This window comes from Delphinus delphis, chromosome 19, assembly GCF_949987515.2.
Source record: "Delphinus delphis chromosome 19, mDelDel1.2, whole genome shotgun sequence".
NCBI lineage: Eukaryota > Metazoa > Chordata > Mammalia > Artiodactyla > Delphinidae > Delphinus > Delphinus delphis.
Window position 1 is genome coordinate 23,438,125 of NC_082701.1, and position 22,403 is coordinate 23,460,527.

The following is a 22,403-nucleotide window of genomic DNA, read 5'->3' on the forward strand; positions in this document are numbered from 1 at the left end:
GAATCAAAATCTTATCTTTCAGTTACCAATGACAGGCAACCACATATCAAATCAAGTTTTACTTTATTATAAAAATGACTTACAGTTTTACTTTTGAATGCAGGTTCAGTTGTATGATGTGTAACTGTGATAGTGTCCTTGGAATATACTGATTTATTCATTCCTTGTATATTTATTCATTCAACCAACATTTATCCAGCACCTACAAAGACCCAGGACTTGTGACCCTGAAGTCAAGTTATCGAGCTATGCTGTGAGTGCCAAGTGAAGAGGATGAGTTCCACAACCTCTCAGCTGTATCCCGCTGTCTCTCTGGAACATCGTGCCAGTGAAAGCAAAACCAGAGCCTCAGAGAAGCCGTCCACTTCCTCAAATCTCACGGTCAAGAGCTCGTATTTTTCTCAGACTTCTAGCTCCCTGCACCTGGAAGGGATCAACTGAGGCAGGACTGAGAACTACAGAAGTGTCAGGTTAAGAGGGTGAATGGATGACGCCGACAGCGTAGATCATAAGATTAGCCAAGAGAAGCCCAGGACAGAAAATTCTTGTGCAGGTAATTGGGACTTGCTGATGTGTCACTGCCTGGCTCTCCGTTTGGCGGTTCAAGACTAGGAGGGAGAATGCCTCATTCCCACTTCCTTTTCTCCCCAGATGCTCCCGCAGCTTTGCAAAACTGCTTTAAAGATCAGAGGGTATGGATTGAGGTGTGGTGCAGATGCAGGGCAAACCTCATCAGCCTCTTTAATGAACCAAGGTGGCAGAGATGGCCCACATCAGCCCAGCCACTAGAAAACCCCTTGGCAACGTGGAGGCAGGCTTCCCAGCCTGGAGTCACGCTTTCACCCGAGAGTTTTGCCAAAAATGTTCTGGACCACGGAAACATTCAGAGTAAAAATAGTAAGTGGGGCATGTTGAGATGCTTCCAAGGAAACCTTCTCAGGGACAAATAAAATGTTTTTATTGGGAAAGGGCTTGTATCGATCATCTAAATCATCTCTAAAATGAAACAACAATCAGTCTCCTGTTACTGGCACCTGGGCTGAAGGAGAAGCTCCTCTGGGGAAACATTTGTTTTGCACACTAATAGGGAATCCTTTGTTTTAGAGCCAGGGCTTACTGTCCAGGAATGTGGCAGTAGGAAGGGAGACAGCTGATTCTTAGGTCCAAGGCCTAGGAAGTAGTTCTGTCTATAAGGCCAAGTAAGCCCCATCTTGGGCCATGCTGACAAAGAGGGAAAACTGGTTTTAATTGTCACCTACACACACACTCCCCAAGAGTCCCCGGCACCAAGTTTTCAGATCTCCCATGCCTCAGACCACATGGCCCCAAACATGCAGATGAAAAATTCAGTTAGACACAATGGCATCATTTTCCTACAGGCCCCTGAGATGCTAAAGCAATAGGAAATTTAGATGTGCTCATTTTGTTTACCCAAATATTTTAATAAAGAGGGAAAGAGTCTGAAGAAAATAATGTTGAGTCTCAGGTGGAGTGTCAGAGTAAGAAGACACAGAAAGGGGACTTCCCTGGTGGCGAGTGGTTAAGAATCCGCCTGCCAATGCAGGGGACACGGGTTTGAGCCCTGGTCTGGGAAGATCCCACATGCCGCGAAGCAACTAAGCCCGTGCACCACAACTACTGAGCCCGCGTGCCACAACTACTGAAGCCTGCACGCCTAGAGCCCGGGTTCTGCAACAAGAGAAGCCACCGCAATGAGAAGCCTGCACACCACAATGAAGAGTAGCCCCCGCTCGCCGCAACTAGAGAAAGCCCGCTCGCAGCAATGAACACCCAACGCAGCCACAAATTACTTAAATAATTAATTACTTTTTAAAAAACGACACAGAAAGAAGGACATAGCACGTGCCCCCCAGATTCTCAGAGGAGCAAAACTTTCTAGGGCAGTTTTATATAGTTGATGTAAATTGTGAAACTACATGAAATCAGCCACAAAAAGTTGTGAAACGTTCTGCTATTTCATGGCAACTACGCAAAATTCGTGTTGTTTGTTAAGTTAGAAACAACAGAAAATTTTAAAATATTTTGCTATGGTGCAACTGAAAATGAACCTTCCACTTCACCTCTTGGGGAGATCCCTCCCACTACCATGTCTGAGTACCAGGTTCCCCAAACCCATGCCCCCAACTCCAAGCATTTAGATGAGGTATCTACTGACGGGCTGTCTTGTACAAGTAATTGTACTTGGTTCAATTACGTGGCTAATTCTTGACCTGACCATTCAGACCATTTCCTTAGATCTCCCTTTGACTTGGCCTGAGCACCCCCAGGCCTGGATGACAGAAAGTTCATTGATAACTGGATAACTTAGCCAGGAAGATCATCCAGGAGACTGGATGGGGTAGAGAAACTGTGTGGGCAGAAAACCTGGCTTGACCCTGAGAGATCTCTGTGAAATATCACCCCCATATCTCCCCTCCCGCCATACAAATTTCTCAGAGTTGTTCTCAAAGCTGCATGGGAGAGAGTTAGAGACAAAAGCCAATGAGTGGAGGCTCTTCTCACCTCCAAAAATAACAACAAAGTGCTGCCTCCAGGGTGTTCATTTACCTTCTCTGTAAAATGGGCAGATTCTCTCCCTCTCCTTGTACGTCACTGAACCACACGAGATAAAAGGTGCGAATGCACATAGGTACTTGGAAAAATTAAAAAGCACCATGCAAACATAAGGGCTTTTCCCTCTGCCACCGCTGGGACTTGAATCCAGCCCGCCGACCGGAAGTGCAGTGCTCACTCCACTCCACCACGGCCGCTGAGCAGCAAGGTAAGTAAGCTCTGTCTCAGGCCAGGGCAGAGCCAGCCCAAGGCAGCAGGTGAGAGTCTGTGAGCTGTGTAACCTGCTGGGATGGGGCAGTGTGATCTGGGAAATACAGGCAGATCCTAACACTCCCTGGGCTCAGGGTGTAGCTGCAGAAATAGCACTGGGTTTCCTTTCTCTTCAATATTAATATGTCTCATAATGTCTCTCCATGCCCCAGATTAAGCTATGAAGCTGGAAATTAGCATTCTGTTCCAACACACTGTGACACCTTCGCTTTGGGGGTGAAATGATGGTTTTTAATAAGCTGGCTGCAGGCACCTGTCACTCGTAATGGAAGTTCTGCCCAGGAAGATAGATTGTTTCTTGTTAAAAGACCATGGGGCCATAAATTTCCTGAGTCATAACTCAGCATCCAAGTCAGGACTCGGGAGAATCACTTCCATCTTCTAGCGCTAACCCCTGGGCCCCTGGGCCCCTGGGTGCCCTGCTGATTCTACCGTTGACCTCAGTCATAGTTCTTCTTTGCCCTGACTCATTGCACTTGCATTTGGGGGAGTTTGGTGAGAGCCATGTAGACCTAACCTGCAGGTGTTATTCTGCCCCATGACTGGATCAGTGGAGGGAGGCTACAGGAAGAACCAGAGCCATGAGTTTTGATGCTCTGCTATCAGCAAACTCAAATCTCTGCTGTCCCGAGGATCCAGGTCATTAAGACCTCAAAATGAGCTCGTTCTAGAAATTCAAGCAAACGTAATCATAACCATTAATGTTAGATTTTTCTTGCTCTTAAATCTGACGACTTGTGCTAGTTGTGGGGAATTGGGACTGGTCTATGGATAATTTGATTTTTAAAAATACCACATAGCTAGTAAATTTAAACATATACCTACCCTATGATCCAGAAATTCTATAGGAAATGAATCAATTGATCCACCAAAAGATCTGTTCAAGAATATTCATAATAGCCTTATTCATAATAGCCCAAAATAGAAACAACTCAAATGTCCGTCAAGAGGTGAACGGATGAACTACTCATGGTTCATCCATACAATGGAATAGCATAGAGCAATTTAAAAGAACACTGATACACATTACAACATGGCACGTTTTGCTGAGTGGCAGAAACCAGACCCGAAAGAGGTCTGTACTCTGTACTGTATGACCTGTTTATAGGAAGTTCAAGAAGAGGCAAAACTAATCCATAGCAACAGAAACCAGAATGACAATTATCTCTGGACTATTATACTGGAAAGGGGCTAGAGGGAACCTACAGAGGTGCTGTAAATGTCCTGTAAGTTGTTCTGAATGGTGGTTACATGGGTAAATATTTCCCGAGCCATACACTTAAGATTAATGGACTTTACTGAATTATGCTATACCTCAAAAGATCAGGAAAAGCTTTTTTTTTTAATATATAGAATAAAATAAAACCCATGGGGCTTCCCTGGTGGCGCAGTGGTTGAGAGTCCACCTGCCGATGCAGGGGACACGGGTTCGTGCCCCAGTCCGGGAAGATGCCGCGGAGTGGCAAAAACACCCACAGTATATTTTCCTGACATGGAAAGATGTCTGTGATGTCTTTCTTCATCAGATATTAAAAATCCAACTTTATCCTAACTGAAAAAGTGAACTAATTAAAAAATATTAAAAATCGCCGATGCATAGTGTGCAGCGGTTGTAACAGTCTTCTCTCTGAAGTACAACAGGAAGTAAGCATGGGGCCAACTAGTCTGGAGGGCTTTCCCCGCTCCTCCAGCATCCCAGGGAGGGAGCATATGTTCTGGCCGGCACGCAGCATCACACGAGATAGTGCCAATAAAACCAGACACAGACAGCAGACACCACTCCGCTCCCTCACGGGTCCTCCCCGTCATCTGGGGGAGCAGTTGCCCCGGCAGACTCCAAGTCCTGTCTGCTATCTTTTACAGTGAAAGTGTAGATTACACAATAGATCCAAAATGAATCTTTCTGAAATTAAAATTTTTTTTCATTGTATAGAAAGCACCCCACTTCTGTTTCACGTGACCATGTTAGCTGAGTCAGCTATTTATATGTTAATTTTAACTCTCTTTATAAACCTCATCTAGCCTATTTTTATCTTCTACTCGCTTGGAAAATTCAAAGCTACATGAGTGTAAGTGTGATAGAAAAAAATCTTCTTTATTTAACATGGGGTGGGGAGGAAGGGCCAGGCTCTATTTTGTCTGTTTTCTCCTCACTAGCTGTTCAATATTTACTTCTGGTCTCTATGAACCAAAGGTAATACCCTAGCAAGGGGTGAACTGCTCCAGTTTGGATTGGTCCCCACTCCTTTCTCACTTCCTCCACCTACCTATTTTCTGCATTGGTCCTTTTCTGTGTAAACAGATATAGGCTTTCAGGAGTGGGAAAGAAGTGCTAAAATTAAAAAGTGGGGACTTCCCTGGTGGCTCAATGGTTAAGAATCCGCCTGCCAATGCAGGGGACATGGGTTCAAGCCCTGACCTAGGAAGATCCCACATGCAGCGGAGCAACTAAGCCCATGCGCCACAACTACCGAGCCTGCGCTCTAGAGCCCACGGGACACAGCTACTGAGCCCGTGTGCCGCAACTACTGAAGCCTGAGCACTTAGAGCCTGTGCTCCGCAACAAGAGAAGCCACCACAATGAGAAGCCCGCGCACCGCAACAAAGAGTAGCCCCCGCTTGCCACAACTAGAGAAAGCCCGCACGCAGCAATGAAAACACAGCACAGCCAAAAATAAAATAAAAATTTAAAAAGTAATTTAAAAACATAAAAGTAAAGTGCAGAAATCTTAAATGTTCATCCTAATGATTTTTTCACATGTATACACACCCATGGAACCACCCTCCTGATCAAAACATAGAATATTTCCAGCACTCTAGAAGGTCCACTTTCATCCCCTCCCAACAGAGACCTAGGAGGGGGACTTTTTGACCTAAAAATTTCGAAGCATTCTATTCGAAGGAGATTCAACTCTTGTCTTCCTACCAAACACACGTAGGGTCATAACAATGTTCTCTTACTCTCTTATGAATTATTTAAAAAAGTAAACACGGAAATGATCAATAATTAGAGAAATGCTTTTCCAAATGAGGGCAGCCCTGGAAGACTGAATACTATGCAATCATTAAAATCATGTTTTTGAAGAATTGTTCATGACACTGAGGAATGTTCATCTAATATTAAGTTAAAAGGCAAGATTCAAAAATGTTCATGCAGAATCTCAATTTTGAAATTATACATATTTGTATAAAAAACAACTAAAGAAAATACAACAAAAGATTCATTTTGGTAAACTCTGGGTGATAGGACATGGGGTAGTTTTCTTTTCTTTTTAATATTTTTTAGATTTTAAAAAAATTCTTGACAATGAAAATGTGTTACTTTTCTAATTAGGAAAAAATAATTTTCTTTTTAAATGTGGGGACAACCTAAATGACCAACATTAGGGAAATGGTTTTCTAAATTATAACTCATTTCATATTATGCATTTTTAAATGGCATTTAGAAGATTGCAATAACTTGGGAAATTGCTTATGACATTGTAAATGTATAGTGTGTTTTTAGACTCGAGATAGGATGCATATAACTAAGCTGGGAGGGGAAAGACAAAAGTAACGAATAACAGTGATTGCAAATTATAAAACATGAGTATTAGAATAAAGAATGGGAAAAAAATTTTAAAGAGCGTTGTTTATTAAAAGTTTTCAGAGTATGTGTGTGTTTAAAGCCCCATATTCTATTTTCTGCTATCTGAATAGGGTTTTTTTGTTTGTTTTTGCACTTTGAGGGTTTTTTGTTTTGTTTCGTTTTTGTTTTGTTTTTGTTTTTTGTAAGGGCTGGAATGTTGCAGGTAATTATTTAAATGTGTTTAGTCTGAAGCTTTTGAGGAGCAGTGTAGATGTGGCTTCTTTCACTCTAAGTCAGATTCCGCAGAAACGGCTGTACCAAATAAACACTGTAAATCCTTAACTTTCATAAACACCGGGACAGAACTAACGAAAAACTACCCAAGTGCCAAAGACTTAAGACCATTTCTGAGAAGCTCACTCCACGAAGCCTTCGCATTTATTTTTCCAAATAAACGGCTTCCTTTCAGATAGAGTTATTTCTCCTCAACAGAGCTGAGTGGAGGCGCGGGCGGGGATGTGAGAACGGAACAGCAGACTAAAATCAAAAAGCCTTTCTGGAAGCTTTGCCTCCCCGCCCCTCCCCCCAATCCCGATTGCTTAGCACCCTTCTGGTCCAAATGACAAAGGTGGCCCCACTTGCCCTAAAAGATGCTGGCCGGGTGCGTGAACTTGACCCAGGCGCCCACGCCTCTTTTCCCCAAAGGTCAGACAAAGGGAGAGGGGTTGACTGAGTTCTTTCCGGAGCCCCGAGGGCCTGGGGAATCGAAGGCTGGGGAGGAGAATGAGACAAAAAACCCTCTTCGGTCCAAGTCCTCGGGCAGGTTAAAGCCAGATGGGGACGAGGCGGCGGGTTGAGTGCGGAGAGTAGTATCCTGACCGCTCCGTCAAGCCCCTTTTCCGGTTTGCTAGTGAGGACCTGCCTCCGGGCGTTTAGGAGGCCGGGAGCTTGTCGTAAGTTCGCCAGGGTTTGGTGCCTTCTCGGCCGCTCGCCGAGCCGCCTGGGCTCCTCGCGGGGAAGGAAGCCCTGCGCGCGGAGCTGCCTCCCACGAGATACAGAAGAGCCCCGCGTCTCCCGCGCAGCGCGCCCAGTTACCCTTACACTGGGTTTTACTGAGCCAGGAAAAGACCCCGGGATAGAGTCTTTGATCCTCCCTTGCTCCGGGATCCTGGAGGAAGGAAGGAAGGTAGGAAAGAAGGAAGGAAGGAAGGAAGGAAGGAAAGAAGGAAGGGAGGGAGGGAGGAAAAACTCTAACAAGGTCTCAGCAGGCCGCTCTGAGCAGCCTCCGCCGGCGGCAGGTCACTGGGAAGCACGCGCCAGGCTCCCGGGTCCCGCGGGCGGTTCCCCAGGCCAAGGATGGGGGCGGGGGGGGGGGCATTTACCAAGTCTAAGCTTCCGGATCCTGGGGAGAACGAGGGCTCCGCGGGGCTCGTCGGCCGCAGGCTGGGATTGTTCCGCCCAGAGAGGGGCGCTTTTAAAATGCAGAGGCGATGGCCTAGGGATGACCTACTCCAATCTTCTCTAATAATTCCTCTGCTGTAGCTATTATTCGTTTGGTCTTTATGCATTTGCTTTTCCTGCTCATTAAAAAAATAGGGGATATTACTACCTAAAATAAGATAAGAAAACATGAATTACGAATGAGTGAAAATGAAAGTTACATTACGTTGATCCTGACTAAATTATTGGTCTAACTTGCAATAAGGCCTCAACAATCGGATTTTAAAAATGCAGATCTGGCGAATTTTCCGCAGAATGCAAAGATCCGAAGCTCGTTGATAAAGCAATGCAGGCTTGGGTGGGAGATGCCCGGTCTCTGGCGTTCCGGATCCTTCCACAGCCCTCTTCCGCCACCTTTCCATCCACCCCCTCCCCGTCCCGGTCCAGCTCCCCGAGGGGTGAAGGAATGTTTATGGCCTGGCTCAAGTTCAACGACAAAACCCTGCCTGGAGGGGGAAGGGCGGCGAACTTCAACCGTCAGCCGAAGACCGAGCTCAGGTCTCAGACGGGGGCGACAGACTGGACACACCTAAGATGGGAAGCTGAGAGTCCAGGGGGGTACCGATTCCTCTCTCCGAGAGCTGTCTCCTTATCTCCTCCTGGGGCCTGCGGTGTGCCACCAGTAACGCCTGCACCAACATTCGGTGCGTGCGCGCCTGGGTGGGAGTGGGGCGGTCACAGCCTGAATGGGCAGGAGGCTGTCTGATCACAGCACAGGCTTCGCCCAGCGTTCAGGACCCAGTGAGAACGCCCTTGCGCTCTTCCCTACCAGCTCTGCCCCAACCAGAGCGGAGGTCCAGACCTCTCTCCCTAAGAGACCTGCCTCTTTTGTCCCCTCTCCCGAGTTTTGCTCACATCTTCCACCCGGGTTTGGTATTTAAGCATCTTTCGACGTCCTTCTCCAACACAGCCTTTTCCAGAAAGTCTCTCCGTATGCTGTGGGGGGAGGGGTGACTCTTTCTCGGTCTCAGTTCCCCATGTGTAGGCATTTGGCCTACCTTACAATGTCAGAGATCACAGAATATAGTCCCCCGGTTTCAGGTCACATCTGAGGAAACAGCAGACCTAAGACCTGGCAGCAAGTGAGAGGCAGAACGAGAGGCAGGGATCAGTAGGAAGAGAGATAGTATTTCCACTGTAACTCCTCCAGCCTTCCACCTCAGTGGAAGGTTTTGCGTGCAGTAGGCACTCAAAAACTGAGTGATGGAACTTGTGTTTACTCCCCTGTTGTTGCACTTATGCAAATCTGCCGGGTGCACCCAGGAAGGGTTGGGTCTAGGGAGTCTGAGTGTAGCTCTGTGACCTCAAGGGATGGCTCCAGATGGAAACAGGTGAGGAGAGGTATGTTGGGAGTGAAGGAGAGGCTTGGCTTCCTATTCTCTCTCTCTTTTTAAAATTTTATTTATTTATTTATTTATTTTTGGCTGTGTTGGGTCTTCCTTGCAGTGCGCGGGCTTCTCACTGCAGTGGCTTCTCTTGCTGAGAACACGGGCACCAGGCACACGGGCTCAGTAGCTGTGACTCGCGGGCTCTGGAGCACAGGCTCAGTAGTTGTGGCACACGGGGGCTTAGTTGCTCCGTGGCTTGTGGGATCTTCCCGGACCAGGGCTCAAACCCGTGTCCCCTGCATTGGCAGGTGGATTCTTAAACACTGCACCCCCAGGGAAGTCCCCTTCCTATTCTCTTGCGCTGGCGTAGACCACAGAACTTAGTCCTCAGGAGCTCCTGCTTTGGGGGTCCAGCTTAGCCACTGCTGTCTGCGACACTGATCAAGTAACTTACACTTAGTCTCAGCGTCCTCATTTTATAAAGTGGGTTCTGTCAGTGTGGGGACAGTAGCTCTGAGAAGGCATGGGCAGGAACCAGCTGGGGCGGGGAGGGTTAGGTGAGTCCAGAGTGTGTCTGTAGATTACCTTGCCCCCACCCCAAGAACAACAAGTTAGCAGTGTCAGTGGCTGAGGACAAGGGCATGTGGCCCCCTGCTGCTTCTGTGCAGGTTCTGAGTCCCTGTGCAGATGTGCCAGCCATGGGCAACACCTCCGGTTGCTCCTCAGATCTCAGCACTAACCAAGCTTCCGAAGAGGGCATAGGAATGGCAGAAGGAAGGCAGCCGTCTGAGACTAAGCTGCGCTGATTTATTTTTTAAAGGGCCAGAGCCTTTCCCTTAAGAGTGTGTTAATAAATCATCATTACCGTTATCATTACGGTTAATTTTCACCCAGCTTTCAAAGTAGATGTTTTGTAAAGTATTGCAGTTCAAATAAGAACACCAACATAACAATAACATTAATTTTGTCTGTACCAGGATTCCATCCAGTCAGAGACAAATATAAGGTCGTACGGGGGGGGCCTTGCTCTCACCCGCCAGACTCTCCCCTGCCGAGGGCGCGCAGGTCCCGCGTGCTGCGAAGCGCTTTCTTTGTCCCTTTCTGCCCAGGTGTCTGCCGGTCTCTCCAGGAACCAACGAGGAGGCGCTCCGCCGAGTGGTCTCTGCAAGAGCCTGACGCTCGCCCTTCCCTGCCCGCCGTGACCACGGAGTCCCCCAAATTCCTGGGAGGACCCCCCCCCAGGGCTCCCTGAGCGGGTCCTCAGGCTGAGAGAGCGGTAACGCCCTTGGCCCACGAATCAGCTAGTTTATCTTTTTAGAGAGAAACGCACTCTTGGAGGTAGCAAAATGAGCGGGTCTTGATCTGAGAAATAGGGGCATCACACTCTTGCTCCCTCTGCAAAGGCCAGGGCTGGAATTCAGCTGGGCCCCGAGGCCCTGAGCTGGGGCGGCGCCGGCCTGAAGGTTCCAGCCTCCGAGTGGCTCAGGGCTCTGCTCGAGCACCTTAGGCTAGAGGAGGAAGGAATGGAGCGCAGCACCGGGTGCCCCCCTCCCAGCCGAGTCTTGGGCGAGGCTCAGGGAGATGGCGCACAGCCCCAGGGTCCCCACCTCGGGTCTGGGAGCCCAGAGAAGGCTGGAGTACCCCTCCCCACTGCAACCCGGGGCCGCCTCGTCTCCCCGCCAACCTCGGCGTCTCTGGACGGTCTTCCGGTCGCTCTGGCCCCTCCAACGCCGCTTGGCCTCCTCCCTCCTTCCCGAGGCCAGAGATGGGACCCCTTCCCTCACCTTCCTCACTCTTTCTATAAAGAGTTGAGGAGAGTGGGGGTAGGGGCAGCGGAGACCAAAGGCCTGAAACTTCAAGTTCAATGGCAAAGGCCCCGACCCGACCCTCACCTCTGGGCGCCGGCAGACTGCCTTTCCCTCCCTAACTTTCCGAGGGTGATTGAACTCTTGCTGTTCTCCATCATTTTAGAGGCAATTTAGGGGAGGGGGACCAGTGGTGGAACTCCCTCTTCTCCGTCTGCTCCGACCACCCCCACCCGCTTTCTACACAAAAGTAACTGGTAGCCTAGAGAGGAAGAAAGGCTGGCATCAGTTCCCCATTGGATGTTTTAAAATCTCTCCCCGGGCCCAGGCCAGCGCCTGGGGGGAGGGGCGGGGTGTCCCACTCGGGTGAGAGGCCGAGGGCCGATCCAGTGCTTTCTCCCCACTTTCCCGGAGAGGGACTATTCAGGTGGGTGAGAATGTGGTATAAATTTCTTTCAAAAACAACGGAACCTCTCCTTTCGCCCCCTCCGCAGCAGTTGCCTCCGCGCTTTATTGCCAGTTTACGGTAACGGGTTCATTTATTTAATTCACGTTTGAAGCTCTGGGGTTTCTGTTAGACCGGACGGGGGCGGGGGCACAGAGGGTTTCCCCCGAAGGAAACCTAATTAAAGTGCAGCACTTAGGACCTTGAATAAAACTTTAATTAAGGGGAGGAGGGGGACTGGAAGAGGGGAGGGCAGTTGGCCCCGTGTTGGAGGAGGGGAGCCGCGCCTCTCGTAGAACTGGCGGGTCTTGATCTGGGCCTTTTTCCTGCCGCAGGACATCTTCTGGTCCTCGAACCACTCAGAGTAGGGGTGGCTAGTTAGGGGTGACTGCGGAGGGGGGCACGGCTGTGCAGAGTCGCCGGCTTCGGCCTCGCGACTTCCAGGGTGGTGGGAAGCGTTTGCCAGCACGAGTGAAGGACCCCGGAGCCAGAGCCTCGGGTTCGCTCTCCGCTGGGCTGCTTGGAGAACCTAGATTCGAAAAGAGCTTCCGGAGGTCACGTCTATGCACTTCTCCACCACTACCCCCTAAGTCGGCCTAATAAAATCCACCTGGTTTGGAGTTGGAAGTAAGTGATTTCGGTCCTGGAGCAGCGTAGACGCGACCCTCGGATCCTGTTTCGACGTTTGCTGAGACTCAACTGGGGATGATCTGCTCCGAGTAAGGGAGAGGGCGCGGAGGGCAGCTCCGAGTAAAATTACACCTCGCTGGTGAAAAGACGCCCGGTGTATTTTCCGGAGTCTATTCGTGCGCCTCTGCGTTTATTTGTTCCTGAGACTGTTGTTTGAATTTACCTATTTGTGAACGTTATAGTCAACACATTTCAGTCTAAATTTAGCAAAACCCTCTCTCCTGTAGCTTAAAATGGCCCTATTTAAAAAGCAAATAGCTACAGGCAAATACATGTAGATATATTTTGTTGTAATTTTGACACAAATTACTGAAAGATTTTTAAATGGTCGGCCTCGGTGGGAGGGGGTATAATTTGCCTCGGGAGTAAAATTGGTGTTTGGAAAGAGCTTCCATAAAAGGGTTTAATACAAAGCGAAATTAAAAAAAAATTTTTTTTTGCACAGGTTCCATACAAGTAAATGAGTCGGGGGGATAAAAGGGGAGGAAGGGGTTCGCCGCGAATTGGCCTGGCGAGGAAGATAAATATAATACTCCAGTGGAACGAAGACCTGGACCGAGGGCTGATGGCGCCGCAGCCTCGCTCCCGGGAGTCCTGGCCGCCCCGTTTTTTCACTATTCGAGATCGCTCGCTGCTCTCCTAGCCTTCCTCCTGAGTCTCTCAGCCGCTGGACCGATACATTTGCCTATACCCTGGCCCAATTCCAGGCGACTCCGGGTCCCGGCGCTCTCACACGCAGCCCCGAACTCCCCAACCCCGAAGGCCCGACGCGCCAGGCATCTGGAAGCCAGAGGCTCGGTTGAGGGGTTAAAGCCGAGCAGACCGGCGGGTTTCCCTGAAATGGCGAGCTTCTACCGGAAGGGGGCGCCCTTGTCTTTTTAATAGGTCAAACACACTGGTAGCGAAATAAATCTCTAAAATCCAATTCTTTTGTTTGTTCTAAAATTATTGAGAGAGCATAATAGAAGAGCTCCGAAACTTTAAGGGCTTGATAGCGGAGTGGAGGAGTTAGCGCTCTGGGAGTCCAGAGGCTCGAGGCCCCTGACTCCTTAGGCCTCTACCTACGCCATCTCAGGAAGTCCAAGTGGCAACCCTTCTTGCGGCCTTTCTCCTCCCCATGTGGGGAGCCGGCACCAGGGCGCTCTCTCTAGCCATGGGCCTATCTGAAGTCTCGCTCTTTCTGAAGCGGCGAGGGAGGGGGTCGCACCCACTAAGCTTGAGAACCTGTGATATTAAAAGCTCCTCGCTTGAGACTAAGCTTGAAGGAGAACGTGGAAGGCAGAAAGTCACTTCCCCTGGGCGGGACGCGATACCAGGGAGCTTAAACTGGACCACGGGGCTTGGAAGAATTGTTTAAATCACGAAATTGACACCCTCCCCTTCCCCAAGCACACGCATTCTAAGAAGACCCAGGGAGGGAGGGTGACTGCCCGTCGGGGCCTTTCCCCTCAGCCTCGGGATCCTCTTTGGTAAAAAGATTTAGAACAGCCTTCCCAACTCTCTCCCGGAAGAAGAGCCAGGACTGGGATCCCACCCGACTCGAATTCTTCGGCTGCGGCGGCCAACGCAGGGTTTCCTGGAGAAGGAGGAGCCTGCTCCGAGATGGAGCGGCCGTCGAGACCATGGCCGGGGGCCTCCCTCGGGCTGCTCGCCTCCCGCCTACTCGCTGCTCGGTGGCTCGGATCGTGGGTCCGGCGTTGGGTCCTCTCCACTTCACGCCTGTGCGCTCGATCGCCGGGAGAGTGTCTGCCGGAAACCTCCAGCCTGGGCTGCAGGAAGATCCAGCTCAAACACGCTGATTTGCTGCGCGGCCAAGGTAGCGAGTCCCACCGGGCACAGGGCCCAGGTACAGGACATCAGGGTCCCCGGCTCTGCTAACAGCTGGTCTGCCCCAGGTTTTTGAAACTCCGCACTGTTCCCATACTGTCTACGTGGCTGCGGAAAAGAGAGTTGGCGCCAACCTGCCCTCCACCCACCCAGAATTCAGGGTATGTGGACTGAACCAGCGCAAAGTGAAAAGGAAATGAGTCCGTGCCCATTGTTGTCCCCGGCTGCCTGCCGTTCCCCACTCTGAGACTGGGTCTTTGGGCTTCCGCCGCCCGTGCTTCTTTCACTCGAAAAAGAGCCTTCCGCGACTCCCAGGCCTGAGCCCTGCAAGCTCCGCGGTGTCACCGGCAGGCAAGCAGAGGAGGAACGGGTAGTGAAGGAGCCATTTTCTGCTTTCTGTTTTTTTGTTTTTCTCCTTCTGGGCTATACCAGTGTGTTTGGGACGTGCCTACCATGGATAGGCTACTATTCCCTCTTTCTGTAACCGTTTGTGCCTGGGAGGGGCTCCGTCTACAAGGCCACAAATATCTATTTCATGCGGCTCCCAAATGCCCAATGAACCATGACCTCCTTAAGTCAGAACCACCAGGAACATTAAGGGAGGGTTTGGAAAGTTTGGGAGAGGAAGTGGTGAATTATCCAGGCACGTTCTCAAACCCCATTTCTCTGAAAGGAAGGAGAACAGACCCCGGAGGGCAGCTCGCTGGCTTGTTTCTCACACACGGACAAAATTGAAGAGGTGGGGATGCGGACTTCTGAGACCAGTGGGTACAACCTAGGGGATGGGCACGGAGGGAGGGAGATGCACCCTCCAGTGTTGTCCATCCTGCCTAGCTGTCATCTTAGAAAAATGCTAAAGGGGCAACATAGTCACAGGGGTGAATCTGCCATTTCTTGTCTCCTCTGCCTTCACTGGGATGGGGATGGGCTTTGGAAATGGAAGGGGTTCCAGAGGAAGCTCTCCTGCCACGGGTCTCCTTCCAAGTTTATTCGTAATCAGCTCAATCCATGAAAGCAGTTTCTAAAGTGCTCTACAGAGCTCTAGATAGAAAATATGATACTAATTATCATGGCAACTATTACTGGTTATGGTGATTATTGCCACTGCCAGGATGAATGATTATGACTGGGACAAGGTCCTTTGGGTGGTGTTACCTGGTGGACTGGGCTGTAACTCTGGGCCTCGCTGGCTCTCTGGGACCAATGGGGTACCCAAGCTGTGCCTGAGGAACAGCCCAGGAGCATTGGTCTGGGAAGAGTGTCACCTCTGGGGGCCTCTCAGCAGAGTCCTGGGCCCCAGCCTGGCTGTGGCAGGCTCCTGGTCTCCCCAGGATACTCCGACTTCCTCCTCCCCCCCTCCCAGGCACAGCCAGGGAGCTCCCTCAAGGAATAGCGCTGGTTTTGACCTTGGCGAGGACTTTCTTCTCCTTGACCCGGCGATTCTGAAACCAGATGGTGATCTGGCGCTCTGAGAGGCTGGTGGCCGCCGAGATCTTGCGCCTCTTGTCTTTTGTGATGAACTTGTTAGCCGAATACTCGCGCTCCAGCTCCCGCAGCTGCCCCTTGCTGTAGGGAATGCGTTTCTTGCGGCCGCGGCGGAAGGCGCAGCCGTCTGGAGGGTGCTGCGCGCTCGAGTCTGCGCGGCAGGAGAGGGAGGGAGAGAAAGACATGCTCACACCACCGCCTGGCACAAGCTCAGGCGCAGACCCAGGCCCCACAAGCTAAATCATCCTGCAGGAGCACTCAGGTAACCCTACAGGCATTCGTGCACTCCTGTTCCCCCAAAGCACAAGAGGACACCTCGGCTTCCAGCTCTGATCACCGCCCAGCCTTGGAAAGCGGTTTCTGCAGGCCACCCTCACTCTTCACTGCCCTCACACCTGCAAGTCTGCAAACACACCCATCACACACGGCCAGACCTTTGCCCACCGTCTACATATGTCCACCCTCACATGCATTTTCCAACTCTTGGCCATTCTTATAGATACTACAAGCAAGTTCTGTACAGGGGGAACACGTTTCTGCCTCCGCTCCCAACACATACATGCACTAATGCACACACCTAAGCCATGGCTGCAGGAAATCTAAACTTCCCTTTGGAAACTGAAAAACTCATCTGAGAGAAAGTGAGGGGTTGTATTCTTTACAGAACATCCAATTTCTCTGTTCCCACTCACCCCACTGCACCCCATACTCAATGAATTGAGAGTTATTTGGCCCTTTTGAAGAATTAAACTGGGATCCTGCCGGGCAGGGATACCCTGAGCCCCAAACAACAGGAAAGAGAGCCAAACACACCAACATATCGAAAGGCTGGTCCCAAGGCCTCCTGGGGAGGTCAGGGGCTTGGTGGTCCTCAGGCTTCAGATAGCCCGCAGCTCAGGCCCTCACACAGACCCTCTGGGGCCTCTACCCAGGCTCTCTAACTGCCTGGACCCTCCTTCAGAGTCCTAATAGCCAACCAAGGAGAACCAAGCTCCTCCTCACCAGCCCCAAGTCTCCCTCCACCTCCTCCCAGGCAAGCGCCAGGAGGGCCTGCAACCCCGCACTCAGCGCCAAGGGGATCCGGAGTAGTGGGCAGTTTACCTGCAAATGCCGCCTTCCAGAAGGGACCCGGTGGGTTTTGTTCTCCCTGGCAACACATCTGGCTGTTCCAGCCACCGGTGAGGGCCCAGGGCTGGTAACTGTCCACAGGCAGCAGGGAGTCATGGCGAGGCTCCCCAGGGGCGCCCAAGGTCTGCACCACCGACACATCCAGGTAACTGGCCATAGGCTGGTAGGGTCCCGGGTACCCCGGGTAGAAGGCAAACTCGGTGGGGCGGCTGGGGTAGTCCTCCCCGGCCGCGGGAGTCTCCGCAGGGTAGGCGGCCAGGGTGGCCGCCTGGGCACAGGGTTTCAGCGAGCTCCGGGACACTCGGCAGGAGTAGTACCCGCCTCCAAAGTAGCCGTAGGGCACCGGAGCTGGGGACGCCCCCTGGGGCACCCCGGGGCATGGGTGGCACTGCTTTGGTGGTTCCGCAGAGCCTGGCAGATCCAGGGGGGCGTAGTTGACAGCGGGCATAAGCGTAGGCGCCGCCGCTGGGTGGCTGGTCAGTGGGGAGTGGGCGACCAGATTCCGACTCCCTCCGGCTCCCAGCAAGCCTTCGATTTCCTTGGCCCCGTCCAAGGTGGCATAATTGCCGGGCTCCATGGGGCCGAGGGTCGGCTCATGGGGTGCTGGGGGTGGGGGATACAGGGGGCACCCAGCTCGCTCTCCCCACCCAGGCCCCGGGAATCCAAAGCGTTTTAAATCGCTCCCAGCTCGCTCGGCGCCTGCATTCGCTCAGCCCGGCCGTCTTGACGCAGGAGACGCAGGTGCCCGGGCACGCGCGCTGATTGGCTGCGGCCTGGCGGAGAGAAGCTAATAAAATCTTCATGGCAGAAATTGCGAAAATACTTTACCCCCGCTTTCTCTCTCTCTCTCTCTCTCCCTCTCTCTCTCTCTCTCTCTCTCTCTCTCTCTCTCTCTCTCTCTCTCTCCCTCTCTCTCTCTCCCCCTCTCTCCCTCTCTCCGTCTCCCTCCCTCCCTCCCTCTCTCTCTCTCCCTCCCTCCCTCCCTCCCTCTCTCTCTTCCTCTCCCTCCCTCCCTCCCTCTCTCTCTCCCTCTCCCTCTCTCTCTCTTCCTCCCTCCCCCCCTTTCTCCTTCTCTCCCTCCCTCCCTCTCTCGGTTTTTTATTGCATTTGAAAAGGAGAGAAAAGAGAGGAGGTGTCCTTTCGCTGCTTTCCAGTTTGGAGCAACCCAGCTACGTCGGGGGTGGGGGGGGAGTAGTGGAAGGCGGGAGAGGGGACGCGGAGCCCGCCCCACCTCGGTCGCCTCCTCTCCCTCCCTGGCTCTCTGTCTCCTGTGCTTTGGCAGGTTTAACGAGAGAATAAAAAGCTCTCCCTATAAAGTGTCCATCTCGTGGGGGGAAGGGGAGTCGGGGGTGGGGCCGGGAGGCCGCTCTGGGCCTGAAAGGGGAACCCGGGAATGTGCCTGAGTCAGAGGAGGCTGGAAAATGGGGATTAAGGCGTATTTCTGGAAGCCCCTTGCTTTGAGTCCTAGGTACTAGCATCCCAGTTCACTCCAGGTGCCCCTTCCATCCTGGATGCACAGTAATAAGCTGCTCCCGGGCCCGGGGAAGTGCCTGGGACTTCTCTTCCCCAGGGACTCAAGTTTCTGCCCAGAAAGCTCCGGATTCGGAGAGGGGTGGGAGGGAGAGGGAGTGGGACACGTGCTCCAAAGAAGGAGACTTGAGAACTGAAGACGCTAAACTTTCAGACCTAAAGTGGAAATGGAGCTTCTGGACCTGTCTGTAAAAGGGGGTCTGGATTTCCATTTCCCCTATATGCTTCCTCCAGGCTTTACATTTTCTTAGAAGGAAAAGGAGATGGGAGAGGGAGCCCCAACCACTGGAGGACTTGCCTGAGGCCTCTCTGTTGGGGCCTATTGTGCAGTGCAAGGCAGAAGACCCAAACCGATTTGTTTCACAGATCTGTCTTCAGAGGTTTTCTGTTTCCACCACTACTCCTCCCAAATCAAATCCTTCTGGGTTCACTTTTTCTAGAACTCACAGGTTTTCTGGAGAAGACAGGAACTTTTGCATTCTACACCAGGATCAAGGCAATTATATAGAACAGACCACCCTGCCCTCTAGGTGGGCTCAGCCGTGCCCCCTCACCTGAGTTCAACCTGAGTCTGAACTTGAGCCAGTTTTTTGGGAAAGGGCCCATGCAAACTGGAGTTGCCCCAAGTTGTAGGGCTGTAGTGAAGATGATAGATCACCCTCAATGAACACTGCTAATAAATGAGGACACCAAGCATGAAATCCTCAATGGATTTTGTCGTATTTGAAAACAACATGAGGGAAAAAGGAGGAGATATCTCTTTGATGCTTTCCAGTTTCTTATTACAACCTCTGGTTTGTCTGATTATGAAAGGCAGAAATACCAGGATTTTTACCTAAAGACTAAGAATTTTTTTTACTAGTTTTTGCTTGGTAGATGACAGCACGGGCATGAATAGATCCCTAAATTTTAAAAATAGACCAATCAATTCCATTTCTGGGAATATACCCAACAGAAATGAATGTTTATGTCCATCAATAGGCATGTACTGAAGTGTCCAAAACAGCTTTATTTATTATAGCTCAAAAATAGAAACAACCCAATGTCCATCAATAGTAGAACGGGCAAATAAATTGTACTATAATTAAAGAATGGAGCACTAAACATCAATTTAAAAAACAAGACTGCTACACACAACATAAATCGCACAGATAGGTGGGTGAAAGAAGCCAGACAGAAAAGAGTAACTTTTGTATGATTCTATTTCTATGCAGTTCAAGGATAGCCAAAATCCATCTATGGTGATAGAGGTCAGAAGAGATCACCCTGGGGAGGGGAGCTCCTGACAGGGAGGTGATGTAAGGAAGCCTTTTTGGGGGCTGGAAATGTTCTCAATCTCAATCTATATGACACTTACACGGGTGTGTTCACTGTGAAAAAATTGAAGACGTACACTGGCTATTTCTTCGCTTGACATTAGCCTATCTATTTTTTAGAAGGAAAAAGAATTGAATACAAAAATTTAAAGATTCATAGCAACACTGCCTGCAACTGTGCTTTTTGGATATTAGTGTTCTTATCTGCATCCATGGAAATAAGCAGCTAAATGCATGTAACTCTGCATCATTGTGGAATGCAGAGGTGACCAACTCAAGCCTTGCCCTGGAGAAGCTCACCAGCTGTGCTGGAGACCCCTATGTAAACAGATACATTTCAATACAAGTAAATACTATGGGGGTGTTGTTTTTGTTTTACTCTACAATTTATTTATTTTTTAAATATCTTTGAGGCACTTTTTAAAATAAATATATTTATTTATTTTTGGCCGCGTTGGGTCTTCGTTGCTGCGTACGGGCTTTCCTCTAGTTGCAGTGAGCGGGGGGCTACTCTTCATTGCGGTGCGCAGTCTTATCGCGGTGGCTTCTCTTGTTGGGGAGCACCGGCTCTAGGCATGTGGGCTCAGTAGTTGTGGCGCGGGCTCTAGAGCGCAGGCTCAGTAGTTGTGGCGCTCAGGCTTAGTTGTTCTTCGGCATGTGGGATCTTCCCAGACCAAGGTTTGAACCTGTGACCCCTGCATTGGCAGGCGGATTCTTAACCACTGTGCCACCGGGGAAGCCCTCCTCCCCAATTTATTTAGCATCTAGTAGATACCAGGGAACAGTTCTGGATATCATATTATTAACATATGAGCATGTGCTCCCATTTTCTGTACATGTTTATGTATTTGCAACAATCTGTGATCTATCATAGACCTCAACTGGAGTCAGATAAGGTAAGATTGCCTCCTCATCTGTAAAAATTATCCGTCTCCTCAAAGGCATAATAATTTCTACATCACGGGAAAGCTGTGAAGATTAAATGAGATTTTGCACATGAAAACATTTTCTAAACTGAATAAATGAGCTCTATTTCTGTTTCTGTATGTGTATCTGTTTCTAATGAACTACAAGGCACCTGTTTTTATTTGAAAAGAAAAGGGCACTTTCTCTAAAGAGTATTGGTCACTTCTCACTTGCCTCTTTCAGCCTCGAGCAAAGCCTGCGGTTCCCACATAGAGAACCTGAGGCTCAGTGCCTCCGTATCCTCCCTGGGCTCTACAAGAGTTCAGGGCTGAAGTTTAGGACGACCCAGGCGTCCTGACCTCCCCGTCGGCCTGGGCTGCGCCAGCCCTTCCCCCAGCCCCACAGACTCCTTTGTGTCCTGCTGGGAGCCTCCAGGCAGACCCTCAGGACCCCTGAGCCTCCCCCGAATCCCAACCCCCTTTACTGACCCAGCCAAACGCGTTGAAAGCCTCAGCTGCTCCTTTACATACCGGCCAGACACCTCCAGGAAGGTCAAGGCCAAGTTGAAAGTTAAGAGTCTGTTTACCTCCGGGAGCCCATTCAGCGCGGCCCCACAGACCGCCTGTGACCTTTACAGCCAGGCCTTTGAGCGCGGCCGCCTCGCCCCCGGGGGTTCCGGCCACGGGGACTTGGCACCTCCTTGTCAGCTCCCGCCCCTCCCGGGCTCGGGACCGCCGACGAGGGGGAGGGGGCGAGAGAAGCCCACCAGCCCCGCTTGGGGCATTTGTTAAATTATGGTTTATTTTTTGTAAAGCAAAGCGAGCGCCCGGTGCCGTCGTCCTCCCACCTGGAAGAACGTACGTGGTCGCGACGACCGCGGCCTTCAGGGAGGTCGTGATGAAAAATGAGAATTTATTTGCAGCGGCAACGCTTCTTTTTCTGGAAAGGTTGGGGCTCCGCTGGCCTGCCGGAGTGCGCGGGCCTGGCCGAACTGCTTGAGGAGGTCGCTTACTTCTCTCGGTTTCAGGAAAATGGCCTGATGCGGTGCTCTCCTTTCTTTGGGCTTTTCTTCCGTTCCTTTTCTTTCTGGCTGTATGTTCTCTCATCTGTCTTTTGTCTTTTGGAATCTTTCTTTTCTTTTTATATTTTTCTTTCTGCCTTTCTTTCCTTTAATTTTGATTATCTTGCCTTTCGGGCCGTCTTGTTTTCTTTCTTTCTTCTCGTCTTTACTGCTTATTTTCTCCCCACCCCCCTCCACCCCCGTTTACCTTTATTTTCCCCTTGGTTCCTTTCTCCCTCTCTGTCACTTACACTGTTTTCCTTTTATTTGCTTCTTCCTCCTCTCACTTTTCTTTCTTTCGTTTTCTCCTTTTTCCTTCCCTCCTCCTTTTCTGTCTTTTCCTCTCGTCTAGTTCTTTATTTTTTTTCCTGTTTTTTCTCTCTTATTTCCCTTCTTACTTTTCTCTACCCCCTTTCCCGGCCCTCTCAATTTTCCATTGTTCTTCTCTGCACGGGGCCTGCCCACAGCTCCCCGCGGCCGGAGCCTGCCCTTGGCGGGGCGGCCTCGCCGGGCGCTCCTGGAGCGGCGTCGCCAGCCCGAGCCCGCCAGCGGCGAGAACGGCCAGGCCCGACTGGGGATGACAGGCGACCCGGGCCCTTCTCCCTGAAAAGAAGTCAGGCGGGACCTGGACAGGCCTCAGAGGAAAACCTTTTGGACAAAATGACAGCGGAGTCTGGGAGCTACAAGAACCAGAGAGTGGAGGCCTGACTGGTCAGGAGGAGGCCACTCTCACCTCCGCGTCCCTCTTGCCCGGGCAGCCCTGCGACATCCTTGGGCTTAGGACCCTCTCAGGACGAACCTAAGTGCTTCGGAGGCGGAGGCTGAGGGATCCAGCTATTAGTCCATAAATTAGAGCCGATCGTGGCCTCCGCCACCCAGCAAGTGGATCTGAGGGGCGATCGAAGAGGGTCTGCTAAGGGGAGAAGCTAGTGCCAGCCACATGGCCGCCGCCACCGTCCTGATGGCGCCGA

At 50.9% G+C, this 22,403-nt stretch overlaps 1 protein-coding gene across 1 annotated transcript; it reads right to left on the bottom strand.

Annotated features, from left to right (window-relative positions):
• Positions 1-15,389: 15,389 nt before the first annotated feature.
• HOXB13 (homeobox B13) lies at positions 15,390-17,197 on the bottom strand. The gene is made up of 2 exons (XM_059997081.1): positions 16,594-17,197; positions 15,390-15,643 (listed from the first exon to the last, which is right to left on the bottom strand). Exons 1-2 carry the CDS (start codon positions 17,195-17,197, stop codon positions 15,390-15,392), a joined length of 858 nt encoding a protein of 285 aa, XP_059853064.1.
• Positions 17,198-22,403: the final 5,206 nt, after the last annotated feature.